Source organism: Penicillium atrosanguineum, assembly GCF_028827265.1.
Source record: "Penicillium atrosanguineum strain IBT 20685 chromosome Unknown utg000001l_segment0_segment0, whole genome shotgun sequence".
Lineage (NCBI taxonomy): Eukaryota > Fungi > Ascomycota > Eurotiomycetes > Eurotiales > Aspergillaceae > Penicillium > Penicillium atrosanguineum.
The window spans coordinates 4,427,700-4,444,594 of record NW_026623133.1 but is presented as its reverse complement, the minus strand read 5'-3'; the positions used below and the strand labels follow the sequence as shown (position 1 = coordinate 4,444,594).

Below are 16,895 nucleotides of genomic sequence, written 5' to 3'. Positions count from 1 at the left end.
GAGCATGTGTTATAATTTTCTGTTCCGACGCGTCTCACGCTCAATAATAACTGGGTCTACGACTTTCCTAATCATCTTTTACCGCGGCTCAAGCATCATTTTATCAAAAAAAAGCAAACAGGACGAAGAAGAAGGTAAGCTGAAGATATAGACTATCATACAAACTAGTACGAGCGGCTAGAGTGATGTGGCTAAAATAATAAGTTGCGACCGAAGGATATCTACAATTTCGACGAAACCAGCTTGGGCTGTGATGTGCTTCTGATAGCCAGGCTGAGGTATACCCCAAAGACGACGGATACTAGCTTGAATTATCGACGATAGTTTCAATGCCAGAGCGTATTACCCTCAATGGTCTTTTAATTAGAAATTACCGAGTTGTGGGGTAAGATAATGCCTGGCGGCCCGCGGAGCTTGCGGAAGACCGATGACAGCTCTTTGTACCTCTACGCGGAGTTCGCGGAACCTGCCTTTACTTCATTCTCTCGATATCGGAATAAACTCGCAAGGCCGTGAATTTCCCTTAGCTAACCTTTCCACGTGTAAGAGAAAGCACACAGTATACTAGCTATCTAGGGATCGGCGCGTGAAATGCAATAACGGCCGTCCGAACTGCTAAGCGTGCTATACATTGAAACAAGCTTATACATACCCCGACGAGAGCGCCTCTGCGAGTATAAGGTGTATGCATTGATTATCGATCGCAAAGAAACTATGACTGGCTTTCAAAACTAGCTTCGACCCTAGCTCGGTTGAGATTCTACATCGGTTGTAAGGCATCTGAGCCGTTTTGGACTAAGTTGCCCAAAAATAATGTGATTCTAGCGTAGCATCTTTATCCAAGCTGTACGCAACCCCTCAGTCAGTGGCCAAGTCCAATCGCAGTTGTTCAATCCTAGCTGGCTACAACCTAAGGGGCTAGGACCGCGGAAGTGGGCCTTATATGAGTGGCACAGATGACTAGCCGATATTGAGTCTGCCCCGTGTTAACGCCGAGAGACTCCTTTACTAGCCTAAGGCTACAGAATTTCTTGGTGGACCAGTTATAGAGAGATCATTATACTCGAGTGTACGCTGGATATGACTCTAGCCTCGGTACCGGAGGAGCAGTCATCTCAGTATATAATTCGCCAATACGACTATATTCCACTTTGCCGGCGTATCCTAGATTAAGTGCATGTACGTAGCCTATCCTCAAGCCGAGTGACCTTGAACGGTCAGCCAAGGAAGTGACCTAAAATGAATTAAAATGGGGCAACAAGTCGTGTCTTGTGTGTGGTATGCCATCCTGAATTTGATTTTCCCTACTGTCTCAAAATGCTGACATTTCAATTCAACTTCTGGCTTGTGCTCTTAGCTGTTTGGCAGTCGAATCATCTAAGAAAATATCAGCTACAACGAATGGCACAGAAAAAGGCTTACGAGAGGAAGAAGGCTGCGGTCGCCTATTTATCTAAGCTGTAATGGCACTGGTCGGTATATGTAAGATTGTTGCGAGCCAAGAAATCACATAATAGGTCAACCCCAGATTTCCTGAGCTCAGTCAGTTGAAGCCGTAGGTGGTCAGAAATATGATGGTGGCTTTGAGCGATCTCCGGGAAGCACATGTGACTGAACCCAAGTACAGTAGTGACGCGAAAACTTTTGGCCACTAACGGTTATCCTACTTAATTTAGAGGGTTTCCTAGCGAAGGGTATCAATATCCTTCTTCCAGTCCGTCCCCTAGGGTTTCGCACTAGGTCTATCGTTAGGGCTTATATAGCCTTAATGTATTGTAGCACTGGCGGAGGGACCCTAATGCCCGTATGACCCTAGATATGCTCCAGGAGCCGCTTCGCATCGTGATCAGCGTTCAAAATACGGTAGTTGATGTTACGTCGCTCGGCTTCCACACCCCCTAAGAGGGGTGGCCAGTCATTCCACGGCGCCACTATGATGATTACCACACAAGAGTGGTATCAAACGATTGTACGTGAAGTCAGTTCAAACCGAGCAAAGTTTGGTGGGCGTAGCTCTTGGCGTGGCGGTACAATTTCAGAAATTCGATTTACGCAGAGATAGATGTTTTTTTTTCATCACCATCACGTGCGTGTCCATGACAATATGACCACAGACGAGGATCGCGCACAAAGGAAACGCTGCTAAGTGACTTTCGACGCGAACAAAACACCAGCCCCTTTTATCGAGTGGATTGAAGCATTGCAAGTAACTATATCCAGCTCCTAAGGGTTTATCGGCTCTCTGCTCGGGTCTCCTGAGTAGCATGATGCCAGGGACAGGCCCTCATGATTCAAAGTGATCACATTGTATCTTGAGATAAAATGGTGTAAAACCCACAGAACGTCTGTCTGTATGCCTCATCACATCGTCATTACAGATCTGGTTACATCCCTACGAAAGGGTCAGAAACAACGGGAAACTGCAAATATCACAAATTAAAATCATGAATGATTGTTTCGTCTGCTTTGAAAGCTCGGTTTAGGGTTTTAGGGTTAGGGTTTTATTCGTGCCGACAATTCCATCATGCCTCAGGCCGAATTCAGTATCGGTCAGTCAGTGATCCTGACAGTTCTCCTTCTGTGGCAGCCCCTCCTCCCCTTTCCCCTTTTCACTTTCGTCGCCTTGTCGAAGGGCTACAATGCGTTCGTTTCTTGATTGTTTTCTAGAGTCGTGACACTCATCACAAAAAAACGCCCATTTCTTCTATAGTATGTCCATGCCAAGCGACCAAGGTGTCAAATATTAGTGCCTCGCCAAGTTCAGGATGCAATGTCCCAGTTTGGCCGCCAGACAAACCGCGATCATCTTAGAAACGAAAAGAAAACCGGCCTAGCCGAATCTCTAATATGAATCTTACCTACTGATATTTAAAATGTCCGTTAAGCGCATCTAATGAATAGCAGGATAACAAGACCTAGGGCCATGCGACTGGCCCCCTCGGCTGGCAATAACAAATATGTCGGTAGAACAAAAGGGCCTTTGAAATCTATTTAGCGACCTATTCAACCACTGCTCCAAGTCTCATCATAATCGCCCGTCTCACACTGGTGAACACTCTGTCTGGCAAATTGCTGCTTTTTGTTGTTCAAGGTCCAGCCAGACGACACAATCTCCGAACATTTACCCTCCTTACACTCAAAAATATGCTCACAATATCTGCCCAGCTGATACATATGCTTCGAGTCGTCTTCTGCCCATGTATGACGATAATTGTTGGCATGTTCAAAAGTGGCCTTTTCCGTCTTTTTCGCGATCACCCAGATTCTCTTCAGGATTTGCTCGGAAGATCGCTTGCCGAATCAAGGTTCTCCCCTAGCAGAGGATCGCTTGCTGACCGAAGATTCTGCGACTAGAGCTGTACTGTTTCGACCATTGGTCGCATCACCATCATCGATTTCCAGATCAAGCTCACGCTTGACTCGTTGTGTCGCATAAGGGTAAAACCCCAGTATTCAGATATTGAATAGTCACGCACGTATCGTGGGGGACGGTTCTGGAGAGATTGAACTCATTGTACCAAACGGGGTTACCATCAGGCATCGCAACCATATATTTATGATTCCACGTGACCCGATCAATGCTGCGCGATTGGACGATTTGTAGATCTTGATGTGTGATACCAACACGATCTGCGGCAACGACTAACATGACTGCCATCGCAGTGCCGAAATAGGCGACGAGGCAGGATGGAAGATCCCACCATTCGCTACTCGACGAAGATGCACTCCCGCATGCAGAGATTTAGTCTGCAGTTAGTTTCACCACGACTGCGAGGGTAATTATATACTTCATCGTTGTGTCTAATTGAAAGCCAAGCAGGTCAAAGGAGTGCTGGTCTCAAGAACTGTGGTAAAGGGCAAGGGCGATTAGATCGCCTGGAGACGATAGAACATCAAGTCATGAGCTTTTAATTAATTGAAAAAAGGGACTCAGAGAAGTGATGTACTTACATTGTTTTGACTAAAATAAGAAGCAGATTCAACATTGAACAGTAGGCTCACGAGAATAGATAATTATTTGAGATCCGCGGATTAAGTAGGGCTTTTAAAGTTATGTTTTTGAACTTCTACGCGAGGACTTTCAGCCCCACTGGGGACATGAAATTCTTGACAAGCTAAGGGGTGTTACTCTCCCACTAGAGTCCGGCTGATTCATCGTCCACTCTACTCCTACAGGTTTTATATTCGTAAATCGGGTCAATTCAGAATACCCGGGCCGTAGCATGCCATACTAGCCTCCAACAGCAATGTTCAGAGAGTTCTGCAATCAATCATGTCAATTGGCTCCCTCAGTGCTAGAGCGTACGGATTTCCTGTAATCCGACAATTCTCTTTATCGACGGGTCATATGGACCCTGTATGGTAGTTTCCTGTTGCATAAGAGGAGCTTGAGGAATTCCACTCTATCGACTCCTCCGCGATTTTCAGCTCTTGACGCGTATTGAAGCCCGATATCATAAACAACGACTTATCTGTGGACTGCAGCACTAATTCTCATGCTAATTACTAGTGGGATATCCATTGCCCAATCGTAAGGGTAGGCCACGTAAGCTTCACCTCTCGCACTGCCCCGGATCTCAGAAGGACCGGAACAGGAGAAAACTTGGCATTTTTATACGCAGTTGAGCGGTCGATATGCCCTCCTAAGCCCAATAATCTCCTCAAATCATCACTAAGAGCGTCTGATAGCCCATCTGGCAAGAGGGTTCGACGGGGATGGATCGCGACATTTAACACCATCACTTGTAACTTGACCCTCCATGAATGTTTGAAATGGCTAGTTAATGGGGTCATCTTGAAATTTTTCATCAACGAACTTGTGTACCAAATCTATTAATGAAGTAAAAAATGTGGTAAGGAGATAGAGATAAGATGAGCAATTTTTGCACAGGAACCACTTAGCAAGGTCGGCTAAGCCTTCGCCAAGCGAATCCTTTGCCGAGTCTCATCCACTCTGACATTCATTGAGGCGCACTACATACCCTTTTAAAGCACTCGATCTCAGCTATCGGGCTGAAAAGCTGGTTTAGCGTGCACATACCGCGTGGGGGCTGTGAACCATGCCCCATCCAGCTGACTTTGAGCCCTCAGCTCTAATTTGAGTCTTCTCTTGTCACCAACACCCACCACTTTTCCTAACTGATCGAAGGCAAAATGGTATACTACCTAGGGCTCCGTTGAATGAGAAGAAAAGAAAACTAACAATAATTCCATAGCGAGATCAACTCATCATTCATCTTTCTTTGGTCTTGCTAGGACCAGAGGTGCTCACACGCATGATCGGGTACGCCCGTATAGGGTCCCTGAAGTCCTCTGAGACAGAACACGCAACAAACATAGCATTGGCGAACTCCCTTCCATTATTGCTCGGCGGTGTAGTACACTACGCGCGCAGAAACAAATTTTCCTCCTTGGGAACAAGCCTCATTTTCAGTACTCTCTACTTTCTCGGCTTTTTGTGCCTGCAAGCAGAACAGGGTTACGGGTACGAGATAGCCTTTTTAACCTCCATCACGCTAGGGATCGCTTCCCTATCGCAGGGTTTAAAGCTGGTAAGAAACCTACTTCCTAAGGAAGTCTACCTGCTAAGCGTGCATGGGCTCGTGACATTCGCTCTTGGTATTCATTTCTGGCTGGCTACGGGGCCAACAATCTTTTTCTTTGTGGTGATGCTTGGTATGCCGGTCAAGAGATTATCAAAGACGGGCAATCGGCCAAACGGCCCAGGGCGAATTCATGAGGCTGGCATTGAATTGTGGTATCAATTGATCGTCTAATTGAAGAACCGTACATTGATTGTCAACGAAGGACAGGGCATTAGGGAAAGGGTGTTACTTGGCCTTAAACAGACCGATCTCTTGCGAGATTCTGCTCTTTCATATCTCTTGATCTTGGTGAAATTCTACCTGATAGCCGGGTTCTATTTGTCCAAGGTACTACTAAGCTAGTGAAGGCCGTTTCTATATAGGACTAACAAACACAAACAAGATATTTCCAGACGAGGCCTACACATGCCTTCACCAAGACATTCGAGTTGCTCGTCCTCTTTCATAAGGAATGTAACCGCTGTTCCTGCGAAGCTCAGTGGTTTGTTTGAAGACTTGTTTTTCTGGTGAAAACGGTGCATACAGCGAATGGGGCTTTCGAGTTGACCACCGCACTTAAAGTTGACTTGGAAATTAGCCGCCAGCTGTATAATTCCTTGGAGGACAATTTTTGAAATTTTCACTTTCTTGGACATGCCTACTGTCTGAAGCATCGCTGACGCTTGTTAAAACCATGTCTAGCATCGAAACATTCAGGCAGCAGGCTCGAGCTATCGCGCCATCAAAGCCCTCTCTTGACCTCCATCTGTTCATCGGCGCAAAGAGCGATTCAGCCGGAAAGCATAGCGCTTCACTGTAAACCCAATGGCAGCTTCGGACTTGACCCAGCTTTGGCTGGTATCAGTGTAAATTGCATGTGGTGAAGTCTGTCTCAATCTACTCCTGCAGCTGCAGCTTCTGCTCTCATCTATGACATGACCGGTGCTGGGATCGCCTGGACTGGTCTCAGGACCTATGCAAGATCCCAAGGCCATTCTGCGGACCCGAGTAGTCCATTCTCGGGAGTGGTATATTATTAAAACATATTTTTCAAGGGCAGGCTCGGGTCCAGAAGACTCTGTTTGTTGCAGGAAAGCTGGTCCACGTAATGTTCTTGTGGAAGACAAAATCGGAAACAAACAGCCTACCCGTCATGACATTATGATTCCTCAGACTGGCATTTCTGTGTCTGCATCCCTGAACGTAGCGTCCTCGTCATTTTCAAAGCATACGCCGATGCCATGTGTTTCAACTAGACAATGACATGGGCCGTGCATGGGCCGACGCATCGACACCTAATTCTGCCTGATTCTGATATTTCTGCCTTTGTCGGTACAAATCCCGCGGTGAACAGGAGATATAATTATCCTTCATGTTTATTACTTATATAATCTAGAATCACCCTATAAACTGCCAGGCTCAGGAGTAATACAACGACCGAGTTTTTGACATCGTCAATTATTGGTTGTATAAAAGGTCACTCCGGCTCAAAATTTCAGCCTGGAATTCCAGGCGTCAGTAGGCGGACACGAAAGCGATGGCCTAAGAATCTGCTTATATCAGCATTGTCCCCTAATGGCACTATTCACCGCGGTAACTGCCCCTGAGTTCTCACTTCTTGATCCCTGCTCGTTCGTTTATGATAAATCGCATGGTTTGACGGCTGGTGGTGTATGATGCTTATCTACTACCTGGCCGACCGTACCCCATCAAAAACTTTCCCTTACTTCCTATTCTATTAACTATGATTAAATTACCTCTGTTCAACTTAAAACTGGGATCTATAAAAAATTAAACAATTATTTTTTTCGCAGTAAATGATCTGCTCCTCTTCACCGCATCCCTTGCCTCGGCCTCCATGATAAATCAAGATCCATAGCTTCCATCTACAGAATCTGCATTTCACTTTTTCCTTCCTTCCTTCCATCCTTCCTTCTTCATAGTATTGAAGTGACCGGCAGTACGGCTACTATATACAAACTTGAGAGAGATTCTACAGTTTTACAAGTTTATTCTCTACAGAAACGTTTCATATAGTTGGTGACCGAACTTTGTTCAATTTCAATCAATTTTTGGGTTTCGCCACACTGCATGAGCTGAAAAAGGTCAGTGGATACCAATCATCCTGTGCTCAAGATGACCAGCTCAATAATCCAGAGAATGTTTCGTAACAAAAGTATTCGATCTCATGCTGCTTTGAAAACCTTAAAATCAAGTTCAACAGAGGGACATTTGTGGATTATGTCCCAAAAAAACATGAGCAGGCGATTGAATAGTGATATGCCAGCTACAAACCCTATCAGCCCCATACAGAACCACGTCCACGGTCGTTCTCCGATCCATATGAACACATTTGTATCCGCTCGATGCCAAGTGCTACTTTCGAGGTCAGTGATATAACGCGATAATTCGGTTGCGTTAGTGACCCCTACGGTCGGTGAGGGCAGCAACGGCTGCTTGATAAGGTAATCTTTCAATACCATCGTCAAAAACATAGGACCGGCGGATATCATGACAGCGCAGTGTGGCTGCCACCGGGCCCAGGCTTGAGTGATGGCATTGAACATGGGTAATCGGGTAATTGCTGCTGCGTAAACGGGATGTCTTGCAGATGTAGCTAGGAGATCATTGGTGACACCAGTTGGAAGGGTGGATTTGAACAAGGCAAAATCTCTTCTCGCGCTTAATCCGAAATCCTGAATAGGTATAGTATCATTACACCAAGTATCCATATCGAGATAGATACCACCATAGTGATATAAAACAAAATAACGGATCGAGTCGGCCCTCTGGATAGGGAAAGGGTAGTGATCCCAAGTATCCACGAACCATAGGTAATTATTGACGAGGAAATCGCGAGCCGATGCATCAGTCCAGAGCTAGAAAGAACGATCAGTGATATTTCAAAGAATGAGGACGAAATGTCTCATAATTTTGCATAAGAGAATATACCTTATATTCAAAGCCCGAGTAAGCTCGCTTGCAGCTCATGTGCGACCCAATCCAACGATCAGGTATCATCTCTGTCGCAGTGGTTTGATGCAAGATGAGTGGAATTTGACTCGACCGGGCAGTATGATTCCGATAGTTCAAGATATTAGAGCTAGGCAGAGCTACCCGAGGGCCGAAAAGCTCATTGTTTCTGCGCAGTAGAGTGATCAGAGGCTCAAGAGTGTAGATCAGCAGCCCAAAGATCACTATGTCTATCAAAAGAAGCAAGCTTGTAGTTCTAATCGGCCATATGACTCTTCGAATCACGCGCCGCGGTTTTGGCCTGATTCGTGACTCTTTTCTGAGACGCTCTTCATCGTGGACCTTTTCGTGTTCGACGTAGAATGCTCGAGATGACAAGCGATGGATATTTATCCAGAACGTCATCTTATAGCACAAAGGCGAATGATACGAAGTTGTATAACGCTATTGATAGACTGCAGACGATCGAAATCACTTGGAAGCAGTGCTGCCAGATGGAAATAGTGGGAGAAAGACAATTAGTGGAGAAAACAGATCAATGCCGAGAGAAGAAAAAGCACAAGCAGCTTTGCTCAGTCCGATCATTGATATTTAATATTCAGTGAAAAATTGACCGGGCGTGGTGTAGCTAGAGTCTAAGGTGTCATAGCTAACGTAGTGTAACCTCGTGTTTTCAATTTGCCGGAATCGTATTTTAATCCGACTATGGACCAACAGAGCCAATCACCATTTGACTTCCCAACCTAATCAGAACTTTTCTTTGATTGAATCGGGAACTTCATTGAAAGCTCATGAAGCTCAATACGGACAATCGCCTCATTTATGGGGATCGTCGTGTTGAGTCCGAAGCCACGTGACTGGGATTCACAAGCAACACCATGAATTTGTTCTCTTCTGTCGGAATGTTTTATATGCAACCAATCAACGATATCAAAAGCTCTGTTCTTGTATTACCCCTGATTCTGCCAATTTATAGGGGGATTCTAGATTACATAAGTAATAAACATGAAGGATAATTATATCTCCGGTCCACCGCGGTATTCGTATTGACACACCCCCTCAGCGGTCTCAGGCGTCCTGAGATTGCTGGAATGCATCCAATTCGCACGAAACCGTGGTCTTTGCAAAACAGCCTCTGATTTCCTCTTTAGGACTAGTCAATCAGGTGACTTATATCCACCATATTCAGCAACCTGACGAAATTGTCATGTTTTTGTCGCGGGAGCACCTTGGTGAGTCCATCGGCCACCATACTTGCGGTAGGTGTCCATCTAATGGCGATTCGACCTGCCCTGACCTCTTGGCGTAGCCAGTGGTGGTGTATATCCACATGTCGGAGCTTGGTGTCAAACACCACGTCGTCTCCTTGGAGCAGACCAATTGCTCGCTCATTGTCGCACTGAATGGTGATGATATGGGAGGGTATGAAGCCCACATGCCCAAGTAGTCTCCTCCACCATTGGAGGTGCTTGCCTGCATCAGACAAACCCAATAGTTCAGCTTCAGTGGTGGAAGTAGTCACTGTACGTTGCTTGGTAGCCTTCCAATCCACGGGGCCACCGTACACCTGATATATGTATCCTGCTGAACTCTTCCGGTCTTCATGGTCACCGTACGATGCATCACTTGCAAGCCGCACAGATTCAAGTCCGCTATTCTGGCAATACTCGATGGCGAGGTATCGCGTGGTGTAGAGGTATGATAGCGCTCTGTCTGCAGCATGATGATGTTGAGGGCCGGGGTTGGTAAGGAACTGCGCCAACTTTGCCATTGCCTTTGCAGCGTCCGGACGAGTGATCGTGGTTGCATATCCACCAGATCCAACCTTCTGTTGATAAAGATGGATCTCTCTAGGTGTTGCAATGCCCTCGTATGGCTTCAGCTCCTCAACTGGAAGCGGGGTGAACACTGGTGCACGTTTAGTGAGGTTATACCGCATAGCTACACTGGTAATGTAGCTATCCTGGCATAGCCAGAGCTTCCTTTGCTTCCGGTCTCTGATGATCCGAATATTCAGAAACCAGCCTGCATCGCCATGATCAGTGAGCTCCCAGTGGTCTTCGAGATCCCGTTCGAGCTTCTGCGCTCGTTCTCTTGCTGACCGGTGACTAGCAATTAATATATCATCGACATAGAAGAATACAAGGATTCCTTCGCCTACGAAGACACATGGATCCTCAGGGACTTGTCGCAACCCGAGCTTCTGCAGGACGCCCGCTGCTTCCTGCTGCCACAGGCGCGGCGATATACGCAACCCGTACAAAGCTCGGTGGAGCTTCCAGCACTTCCCTGGGGATTCAAAACCTTCTGGCATCCTCGTGTATGTCTCCTTGTTTAGTTTGCTGTTCAGGAATGCCGTCACCGCGTCCCGCTGTCGTAGATCAAGGTCAAATGCTACGACCAAGGCAAAGATCATACGTGCCGTACGTGCTGCAAGCGTTGCAGCTCGCTTCTCTTCGGATGAGATCGTTTCTAGGTCGCCACGTACACAGATACGTGCTTTTAGCTTCAAGAGGTAACCGTCCTGATCAAATTTATAGGCGAATACCCAAAGCAGGGGAAGGATTTGCTTGCCTCTGTCTTTTGGTCTTTCCACCACATCGTACGTCTCTTTCTGTGCCAGAGAGTCGAGTTCTTTCCTTATTGCTGCGAGGAAACCTTCCTGGAAGGGATGGTTTATGACATCCTTCTAGTGCTTCGGTGGTTCTGGAAGGTCATCGCGATGACGACGGCTATCTGGTTTCTCTGCGTATAACCCTGCCGCAAAAGCATGAAGGAAGGCCGGTGGTTCTTCTTCTTCATCAATCCTTGTTGTATATGCTGCATAATCATTGTCCTGTCGTGCTCGACGCGTCCTTCGGCCGCTCACAATGTTGTCTGCATTCACGTCGCCGTTGATGTCCCGTGGCGCTCTTTCCCTTGCCAGTTCTGTCTGCAATTGTTGTTCAAGCTCGTCCTTCACACTTACCTCTCTCTGGTGATGATCTGTGTCGGTTTGTTCGATGCACTCGATGGCTTCTGGGGCCTGGTCTCGCACGACTGGTTCTGGGTCGGTTTCCACCCCCTGACCAGGGTCCGGAGCCTCTTCGTCCGGTGGTGTCGGTGGTAATGGGGGGAGAATTTCATCAGGGAAAGCGCCAGGCACCTCCTGGTATGTTTCGTTATTGTGTTGATTCGGTGCCGGCTCAGGTGTTGGGAATACTCTTTGCGCTAGGGAAGAGACGGTTTTTTGGCTGAAAAGACAATTATGGTCTTCCGTCTCCTCCACCCCCTGACCTATGGTAGGTCGGTCTATATTATCGTCATTCCGAGAGTCTCTTCGCTCTGGTAGCGTACCAGTTTCCTCAGGCATTATCCCGGTAGTGATCGATGTCTGCATCGCCTTCTGGACTTCTGTTCTATCCAGTTCCTGCGGTTCCTTAATAAGTGGCAGTGGGATAGGCTGATAATGCGCGAACTCGGGTGAATACTTTCGGGATTCATCGAATACCGCATCGCGAATAAACCGCACTTTGCCGGACTGTGGAAACCAGATCTTCCACACATTTGAGGCCATATATCTAACCAGGAAGCCGACTTCTACGCGTGGATTCATCTTGTCCGATTGGATTTGTTTCTGGATACGGCAATATACGAGGCTTCCGTACAGTCTAACATTCGATAGGTTGATCTTCGGCATTCGATCGCCAGCGAAGTCCTTTCGAACCTCTTCCCATAGCACAACCCAACGATTCTCGGTGGAGATATACGTTAGTATTCTATTTAGGAGCCACACTGTTGCTTGTGCAGCTTCGGGCCAGAGGTCTTTTGGAAGCTTTCCTTTAAGCATCAGCATCCTCATTCTAAGGATGATCACACCTCCTGCTCTCTCGGCGTACCCGTTCATCTCTGGGTGTGCCGGTGGGCTATGATATACGACGATTCCATCGGAGGTAAGACTCCATTCTGCGGACCGTCCTGCAGCTTTCTCATTGTCATAGTGGAATGCTTTGATCGGCAAATCCCACCAATTCTTTGCAAGCTGGACAAACTGGTTAATCGCGAGCTGACATTGACTCTTCAGCTCGTGGGTAGATATCCAGTGAAACCTGATACCTTTAATAACAAAGTGCGATATCCATCGATGACCATTGTACGTCACTGGTAGCTGGATTAAATCGAAATGCACTCTTCCAAAGCGCCCAAAGGTACGTCCAACTGGCCTTCTTGACACCTATCGGGGTGCATTGCCTAGTTGACATGTCTCGTATAGTGCTTCTTCTTCGTTCCCGTCCTCAATAGTCACTCCATCGACCATCGAAGCTAGTTTATGCACTGTCTTATGATTTATATGCGCGAAACGACGATGCCAGAGGTTTGCTGAAGCCCTCGCTTCGAGTGGCTTCTCTGATGATCGCACAGCGTGTGCATGGGGATATACGACTTCCTCTGGTTCGTCGAATAGCCAGAGATTCATACTATCCCATAGGTGCACGCTCACTATAGGTCGGTTGTCGGTGTCGACAATGCAGTTGGATTTCTGGCACCATCTACCGCCTTTCTTCAACAATGCAGCGTATGAGACCAAGTTGGTGTGGAAGCCCGGTGAATAGAGTGCATCACTTAGGGATATTACTCTCTTCTTGCCTGTTTCGGGGTTTCTTCCAATGAGTTTGACCGTACCACGTGCGATGACTTTTGTGCTGCTATCTCCGGTTGCGAGAGTTGTTTCGTACGGTTCAAGGCTGATGAACCGACTCTTATCGTTGCAGATATGCCTTGAAGCTCCAGTGTCCAGTATCCAACGGTCTTGGATGGTTGATCTAGCCTTATGGCTTGCTGAGAAAACTTCGGCACTGATTTGTGGCGACTGCGTCAGGAAACACATATCAACCGGATCTTCTTTCGGGATGTCTGTACGGGCACTATTTGTCCGTTCGTGCACTGCATGCGCGGAGTCTTGAGGCTTCTGTTTGACCTCATTCGCGTCTTTGACTACCTTCTCGACCCATTTCTTCCATGCAGGATCCGCTGCAAAGTTCTTCTTGATCTTCTGAAGCGTCTCATCGTTTGGCTTGAACCAGGAAGGTCGGGCGGCCTCATTCAGGGCATAGCACGTTGCAACCCAATGCCGATGGTTCGTGCGTCCGCATGGGCATGGTCGTTTATCAAAAGGAAGAGGGGTCGGCTTTGGCGTCTCTTCTGTTTCTTCCTTATGATCCTGCCAGGTGGAGAATGATCCCTTCAGTTCTGATGATAATGACTGCTTGGGACCGATCTCTCGATACATTGCGCGGAATGATTCAATCAGGTCTCTGGTGTCGTACGGCTTTCTATCCATAACAATCTCTTGATATCTAGCCTGCCACCAGATAGGTAACACCTCTTTCACTGCTTGCAAGAAGTCCCTGTTCGCACTTTTGACTTCTTCAAGATAAAGGCTAACAGCTTGCTCTCTTAGGGTGTCCTATATCGATAACCACTGATCGACATTGCCTTTCGGCTTCTGCACGGCGAATGACCTCTATTTCATGCGAATTTCCTCCTCATACGCGCTAGAGCGGGCAAAGCGAGACTTTAGGTACACCAGGCGGTCGTACGGCGTCTCATAATCGATCAATGTAAGATGGTGGATAGGATCAAGGAAGGAGATAATATATTCATTCACGTCATCCAGTCCCTTGATCTGTTTCTCCCACTTTGCATATGCGACTTTATAGACGTCCATACGGTCTCGCCACTCCTTTCTTTCCTCTGTATCCCCATCTTTAGGGTACTCCGGCTCGTACGGTTCTCTCAAACCTCTCGGACGGTCTTCTTTCTCGATATCTGGGTCACATAAGTCCCAGACTCGCTTCTGTTTCGCATACAGTTTTACGCGGGCAAACCACGTGCGCCATTGCGGCGAATCCTTCAGTTTATCGCCCTTCATGGCGGAGAGGATGGATACTGCCTCCATTGCGGTGTTCCGGTCGAAGGAATACCCTCAGGGGGGGATATCGTCTGTTGTATTGGTTGGTTCAGGTTGGTTCAGGGGTCGAGGGTCGAGTATGGTCGACGGATGTGCTTCCTGGTGATATAGCAATATCAATTGCTTCCTTATTCACCCACAAATGCCTCTATATCATGCGAACCGGGCTCATAACTGTCGGAATGTTTTATATGCAACCAATCAACGATATCAAAAGCTCTGTTCTTGTATTACCCCTGATTCTGCCAATTTATAGGGGGATTCTAGATTACATAAGTAATAAACATGAAGGATAATTATATCTCCGGTCCACCGCGGTATTCGTATTGACATCTTCTAAATCGCTTCTAAGTCTCAACTTTCAGAATTGAAAAGCATATGGGTCTGTGGGACTTGAATTGAGTGACTGGCCTAAAGACCGCCGACTTCAGTAGCAAGGTCTCCCAGTATTCCCCTCTCCGGGGGCATGGATGCCATCACGCAATATTTTTTGTTGTCCATGTTCGCCAAATGAAATTGATTTCCCGCACGTTTCCAAGGACCGTTCCAGTACACGGATGTAATCCGATGTTTGTCATGATAGAGATCTAGCATGCCCTCCAAACCCAATCCGAAAGCTGCACTCCCACAGAATGACACTACTCGACTTTGATCATGTTCGATTGATATTCTCTCAACATTTACCAGGGGAATAAGCTTGGGTAGATCGCCGTCTTGATAAGCGTGGCCGCTAGAATTTCCGTCAGAGTATTCAGAGTCACAATGGTGCACAAAATTAAGGGTTTTTATACCTGAGACAGATGGGATTTCTTAGCACGAGTGCCTTCTGCCAGATTATTATATATTGTTAAGGAAAGCCGCTGGGTCACTAGGTCTTTCATTTTTATCTGGGTATGCCGAGTCAGAAATTTGCCGTTAAGTTCAACCAGTTGTATAGTACGCTGTCGAGAGAGGTTCGGTAGCGACAAAATCGCTTGATTCTCTTAAGCGTCCTTTTTAACTGTAAGACCTATTTGGCCCTTTTCTCTCATACCTGAAAACACTATGCTTTGATTACGCGGCCCACCTTCATCAGGCGATGACGCTGAGCCGATCTTATTAGCCGATTGCCGTGTACGGAGAATTGGCCGGGCCCGATGTACAAAACGATATTAATCACGTGTAACTCCTTCCTGTCCCGGAATAGGAAAGATACCGAATATGGAAAACTCATTAGTGATAGCCTCGACCAATGAGGCTACGGACGGGCTAAATGTCATGTGACCATTTTCGATCATGTGTCGGAATGTTTTATATGCAACCAATCAACGATATCAAAAGCTCTGTCTCTGTATTACCCCTGATTCTGCCAATTTATAGGGGGATTCAAGATTACATAAGTAATAAACATGAAGGATAATTGTATCTCCGGTCCACCGCGGTATTCGTATTGACATCATGCAAGAGAAAAGATTCACTTCATAGAATGGCAATGGTCTAGGAGCGTAAAGTTACTGTAATTATCATAAATGTGAAGTCTGGATAAATTCGGCTAGATATTTGAGAGACACTCGCCACCAGTCTCGAAATCGAGAAATGGCATTAGGCACTACCAGACCTCTCTCGGCTGAATCTCCCGTGTTTCTTTGCTGCCTGCATATCTTGCTCCCTTTTGATGCAAAGATAGCGTGGGTCAATCGAGCACTGAATTAAAAGACTTTATAACAACATTGGGACAGCATGGATTTATTTGTTGAATACAGTAACCTATGACAAGTAAAGTAGTGTTTAATTCTATGAGCTTCTTTGTGTCTTATAGAATCTAGCTATGCGATCTTGGTGCGTATATCATGGTTTGACGGAGGGATGATTTAATATAGGAAGAAGGGACTGATTGTTTCGGAATCCGGAAATCGCTTTCAATGTCATAAGAAGCTAATTCGGCTAGACAACGATGGGAACGGTGCCTGCATGTGGTTATCGTGTTACATGTCGATCGAAAGCTACTAGCGGTATTGATTGATGATACGTGCAACCGGATCAACGTAGGCCCCATAGTGAAAAGCTGTACATTTCCTCGCCCGCGATGTCTAACTGTAGTTTGATAGTCCAATTTCTATCCCTCAGATCTGCGACCAATTCACGATACCGAGAGCTCTAATTGTAGTCATTATGGTAGAGATACGACCATGTTTGGATCATCCATTTCCCCAACCTTGTAGCACCAACGGCGACGAGTCCTACGATGAGTATCGCTAGGGCTGGGGTACTCAGCGCTCGCTACAGAGACGCCAAAAATTTACGCATGTAGAAGATCACGTAAATCAACGATGCTCCCATTCCTCCATGGACGTCATGGTTGAATGGCTACTTGTCCATCGCCTTCACCCTCTTATCGCTCTGTTACG

At 46.6% G+C, this 16,895-nt stretch overlaps 3 protein-coding genes across 3 annotated transcripts; all 3 read right to left on the bottom strand.

Annotated features, from left to right (window-relative positions):
- Positions 1-9,711: 9,711 nt before the first annotated feature.
- On the bottom strand, positions 9,712-12,153 carry N7443_001730 (Ty1/Copia family ribonuclease HI; the record flags this gene model as incomplete). The annotated part of the gene is made up of 3 exons (XM_056881786.1): positions 9,712-11,220; positions 11,527-11,834; positions 11,895-12,153. The coding sequence occupies 3 exons, from the start codon at positions 12,151-12,153 to the stop codon at positions 9,712-9,714; spliced, it is 2,076 nt and encodes a 691-aa protein (XP_056747024.1).
- A 618-nt stretch (positions 12,154-12,771) lies between these two features.
- N7443_001729 (GAG-pre-integrase domain-containing protein) lies at positions 12,772-13,827 on the bottom strand (the record flags this gene model as incomplete). The annotated part of the gene is made up of 1 exon (XM_056881785.1): positions 12,772-13,827. The coding sequence occupies one exon, from the start codon at positions 13,825-13,827 to the stop codon at positions 12,772-12,774; it is 1,056 nt and encodes a 351-aa protein (XP_056747023.1).
- Positions 13,828-14,061: 234 nt separating this feature from the next.
- N7443_001728 (uncharacterized protein) lies at positions 14,062-14,496 on the bottom strand (the record flags this gene model as incomplete). Its single annotated transcript, XM_056881784.1, has 1 exon — positions 14,062-14,496. The coding sequence occupies one exon, from the start codon at positions 14,494-14,496 to the stop codon at positions 14,062-14,064; it is 435 nt and encodes a 144-aa protein (XP_056747022.1).
- Between the last annotated feature and the right edge of the window lie 2,399 nt (positions 14,497-16,895).